Genomic DNA, 5,518 nt, shown 5'->3' with positions numbered 1-5,518 from the left:
GCGTAGTTTTGCTCTTGGACGAAGAGTGCGATTTGGAAAGCGATTCGAAGATGTTTTTTGATGGTAGAGAGTATCGACCCCTGCCCCATCCTCCTGGGTAAGAGATTTTTTTACATTTCATTACTATTTATTCGGATAAGAAATTGGTTTTAGCAATTAAAGGCTTTAAAGAAAAACTTCCATCTACAATATATAATTAGGCCTAATTAGATTAAATGTAAAGATTGAGACTTTACGATTTTTGTGTCTTCCTGTATTGCTGTATTGCAATAGAGGGCTTTATAAGGCACAGTTCGGGGCCTGGTGTTAAGAAGATAATTTAGGGCTTTTCAATTTACTGTTGTTTAAACGAGTAATCGGGCCTCTTTTATATCACGGATTAGGTCGTTAATATGACGAAATTTACTAAAATTTTAAACCCAACTTCGTTTCAATATGTTCAATATGTCAATTATAATATTCAATATGTCTTTTTTTAAAATAACAGAAAAAGATTTAGACTAGTCGATTTATAAAAGGCCCTTTCCTTCTGTCGAATAAACTTAAAAGCACGGGGATCTAATGTAGTTTGAGAGTAGAATTAAATAGTTATTGTATTGTGAATTTTCTCTTTGCATATTTAGGGAGGGATTGGATGTGGATGTGCGAAGATTCGTCAGTCCACAAAATTTGGATTATGTTAAGTTTCGAGGCAGAAAGTTGAAGAAAGGCCTCTCGAAGCAGTACGAACCCTCGACCGGTGCTTTCGAAGGTTTGGACGTTTTTGAAAATAACATCAAGCCTGCTTATAGAAAAGCTGTGATGAAGGTTCGACCAATCTGTCAGACGGCCTGCCAACGTTTTAACAGGTAAATTACATTACTGTTTGTATGTAATAAACTTGTGTATATTATATGTACGAGCTGTTTAACGAGGGGTTATTCTGAGAAATACGAGGAATCATCGTTTTAATTTTTCGATAAATAGTAATAAGTTTAATAGTTTCTTGCCCTGATGGGAAATTAAAGAAAATGTTTTCCAAGTGTTACCATTTATAAATATTCATCGTAATTCAATTCCAAAATTATATATTTATTGTATTTCTTTCCTTGTTTAGTGAGAGATTGGTCGAAGATGTGGAGGATGAAGGAGTGAACAATAGAGAGAGCGTGATTCCTCCACGAAGCACCAAAGAGAACGAAGACCCGGCAGAGCACGAAGATTGCGTGCAAGATAATCCTGACCATTCCAAGGATAGAAATACATTGAAGAAAGTCGGGTCGTTCTTTAAGAGCATGTGGAAACCCGTTAAGAGGTAAGATTTTGTACGATTTAGCCTCTGAAATTGGCAATAAATCGAGTGTGGCGCTAAGCCCAAGTATCGATTACGCCAAAAATTTTTATAGCATTAAGATTTGAGTTGGAAATGTTTGCGAATCGCATAACTTTTCCGTATTGTTCGGCGCTGTATCGGCCTATTCGTCCGTGTCATTACTGATATAGGCTAACCAATGAGATTCTATTACAGTGTTTGAATACGCTGTGCAAACGGCAGGTTCCTTCCCGAATCTATTGTCCATACAACACAAATATGCGAAAAATTAATTTTGACGACGTAGTTGAGGATTTGGCACTGGCTCCCTTAATCAAAAATAGGAGCAAACTGGAATAACAGGGCTAACAAGAAGTGTATCTTAGACAATGCGATTATTGCTTTAAAATGAGTGCACCTGACTTTGCTTGCAATAACAAAATTAACATATGTTTATAGTTATAAATTCCAACACTTCTGGTGAGAAAGATTTGCCACAACTTCACAAATGTTCAGCTTATTTTGTATTGAATTAAGCATATAAAAACTTGGAGGAAACTAACGAATTTTAGCACGACTTTCCTGGTGACATTAAGCATCATTTAATTAATATTGAAGTTGCCGACTAAATAGTTATTCGGCGGGTGTGATTCATCAGATCCACGTTACAATGCACGCTTTGTTTTATAATTACGTATATTTTTATTTATTTATTTAACCAAACGACCCTATGACAATTGGTCTTTTTCAAGGGTCAAAAAAAAAAACTAAAAATACAGACATGTATATAAATTACAATCAACAAAACAACAACAAAAAAAAACAGAAAAGAGAGACAATAATAGTAAAATAAAAATACACACAACTAATCGCAGCTCAAAATTTTTACAGCCCGTTTAAATTGCCCGTAAGTACTCAAATCTTTGTATTCTTCTTTTGAAGCATTCCAGTTATATATAAGTTGATAAATTGGTGCATCTCGTCCAAAACAGTGCTTAACTTTTGGTAGAATCAAATTATTTTTCCATCGATAGTTGTAGTTAGAAAGCTTAAGGTATTTATTTAATTCATCACTTATATAAGATTTTTTCTTGCTCACCTTTTATTAGTTTAAAACTTTATAGAAAACTTTGTTTTTTATAAAGCTTCTATTTTATCAATTTTGATCTGGTTATAAAAAGAAGTGACAGAGGAATCATAAGGTAACTTATATAAAGCTCTTATAAAGTTATTTTGTATAACTCGCAACCTATTCAATACAAAAGAAGCTGTACCCCATATGGAAATACCATATCGAAGTTTAGGTTCCATGCAAGCGTGATATAAGCGCAAAACAGTCTCAAAATTTAAAAAACTCATTATTCTTTTCACTATTCCAATAAATCTAGATAAAGAGTGTTAAATTATTTATATGATTATTCCATCGTAAGTTATCATCAATATCGATACCTAAATATTTTACAGTATGAATACGTTCATTATTTATTCTAACTTGTATATCTTCGAAATAAACTTTTTTTTGTTTTTATTTGATAAACAAATATATTTTGTTTTATTTTCATTTACACTTAAGTTATTATTTTCCATGTACTTACTTAATTTAGATAGCAAAGAGTTTATATTATTTTCAACCAATTGAAGATTCCAATCTGCATATGTTATAACAATATCATCTGCATACAATATATTATTATTCTCGGGAATAGTCTCTACAATATCGTTTATATAAATATTAAAAAGTAGAGGGCCCAAAATGGATTCCTGTGGTACACCTTTGTTCATTCGAAAAGGTTTTGATATTGAATTTTTTACCTTAACATAGTACGTTCGATTTGATAAATAGGATATTAGCCATTCCAATGGCACTCCTCTCAATCCACTTTAAACAATTTTTGTTTTAATATTTGAACATCTACGCTATCAAAAGCCTTGGTCAGATCGATAAACACCGCCATTACAATATTTGAATTATCGAGACTGTTACTAATATATTGTTTAAGATGAGTCAAAGCATCAATTGTAGACACCTCTCTTTTAAAACCATACTGATTTCTAGATATAATTTTATATTTATTGACAAATTCAAACATGTTTTATAGAAAGCCTTTTCAATTATTTTAGTTACACTCTGAATAATAGTAATTGGACGATAGCTCTCCAAGTTCTGTTTAGATCCTTTATTTTTAAATATTGGGATTACAAGATTGTGTTTAAGCATCTCCGGAAACCTCCCACGCTCGAAGGATTTATTAATTAAATAAGATAATGGTAAAGCAATTATATCTGCTATTTTTCTTAAAATAAATATATTTAACTTATCAATGTCCGGAGTATTCGCTTTTACACTCATAATGTAATCAAAAATCTCTTTAGGAGAAGTCTCTTCCAAAACAAAAGAGTCGAGTAGCATGAAGAGGAATGTGAGAAAAAAATTATTTTTTAACGTTGCTGTGACAAAGCCTCCCACCTGTCTATAGTGTTCAGAAAATATATTACTTATTTTTTCTTCATTTTGAAAAAGTTTACCATTATGTTTCAACTGCTTAATTTCTGATCATACGCCAATATAATGTATTTCTAATAATAACTTTTCTATTCTCTTTATTATTTTCACTTCTAATAAAAAGAAAAACCCGTATATATTACTTGAACAATATACAGCACAGTATTTGAGTCTTATAAATTTACATTATAAAGGAATTTATACATATATATAGATATATCGGCTATATATATATATGATATATGAAATTATTAGACGTTCTTTTTGTCAATATTTATTAGCAAACATTGAATTTTAATTTTGTCCATAGTTTTCTTCAAATTATATTAGAAACATATGAAAAACAGAGTTTTTTTAATAACAATTTCTATTAATATAGCAGTTTGCAATCGATAGACGTATACTGATATAAAATTCTTAAAATATATATTGATGTAATGGTATTTTTATTACAAATAACGATTTTTTTTTATCTAGTCCAACAGTATTTTCAATCGTTAGGTTACACAAATTAAATTTTCTTCTATTTTAATTTAAAAAATTGATATGTAATGATATCATTTTATTTTAAAAAAATTCTATATTTATTATTTTTTCTTAAAATATTTTAATTTATATAGAAATTTAGAATGTATCTGCACCTTGATTTCTTAGAAATTTAAATAAGGAATGTTACATTTTGGCAAAATTTCCTGTTGTAAATATATTTGATATTACTGTATATTTTGTAATATTCTGTAATTTTATTCATTTTATTTTATACACGGAAATTTATTGCCCTATATTTGATAATATTCTTATACTTTATCTTTTGTTTTTTTCTGTAGTAGTTTAGACGTCATGACCTATGCCAAATTTATATAAGACAATTAACTATGATGACTATCACAGTGAGAGAGCGCGGCATGATTGAGAGATGTATTGAAAAGGAATGAAGTAGATTTTCCTCGTTACATCACGAAATTAAATGCTTTTTTCCTCTATACTGAACTTGATCGTACTCACCAAACAACTTAGAAAGCACTATCGAGTTCTACAAGTTAGAAGAATATTCTTAGAACATATGTATATAGGGTGGCTCAAAAATCAGTTAACCATTACGAAAAACGACTTTTGATTCACCTTGCANAAATCTCTTTAGGAGAAGTCTCTTCCAAAACAAAAGAATCGAGTATACCGCATGAAGAGGAATGTGAGAAAAAATTATTTTTTAACGTTGATGTGACAAAGCCTCCCATCTGTCTATAATGTTCAGCAAATATATTACTTATTTTTTTCATTTTGAAAAAATTTACCATTATGTTTCAACTGATTAACTTGTGCGTTATCCTGTGTTTTAACTACTTCGATAGGTAGACGTTTAATCTCTTGCCAAAATTCTATAGAGGAACATATATTAGAGAATTTTCTGTCAGTAATTTTCCTCTTCTTGCTTTATTTTGTTTCTAATATCCTTGGATAGCCATCTCAATTCCGTTAATATTTTAGTACGTCGATCTCCTAAAATAGAACACTTGTTTAATTGTTTAATTATTTAATTAAACAACCTCTTCTTCTGGCCAATTAACTTTATTGTATCATTTGAAATATTTGCCAAAAATACCTTTCGCTTTATCTTGGTTTTCTTATTTACTGTTATTATAGGAAAGTATTTATTAATGAAAATCTGCAGGATATCCTGAAAATAATCCGCCAATTGGTCAACAGAAAGATCTGCGGAATAA

General features: G+C 30.1%; 1 protein-coding gene across 1 annotated transcript; it reads left to right on the top strand.

Moving 5' to 3' along the window:
- Nucleotides 1-1,422, top strand: LOC111642199. The gene is made up of 3 exons (XM_023388500.1): nt 1-97; nt 624-848; nt 1,097-1,422. Exons 1-3 carry the CDS (start codon nt 51-53, stop codon nt 1,296-1,298), a joined length of 474 nt encoding a protein of 157 aa, XP_023244268.1. The 5' UTR covers nt 1-50; the 3' UTR covers nt 1,299-1,422.
- Nucleotides 1,423-5,518: the final 4,096 nt, after the last annotated feature.

Source organism: Centruroides sculpturatus, unplaced genomic scaffold (genome assembly GCF_000671375.1).
Source record: "Centruroides sculpturatus isolate CEXI.00-Female unplaced genomic scaffold, Cexi_2.0 scaffold1694, whole genome shotgun sequence".
Taxonomy (NCBI): Eukaryota; Metazoa; Arthropoda; class Arachnida; order Scorpiones; family Buthidae; genus Centruroides; species Centruroides sculpturatus.
This window is presented reverse-complemented; position numbering and strand designations above follow the sequence as displayed.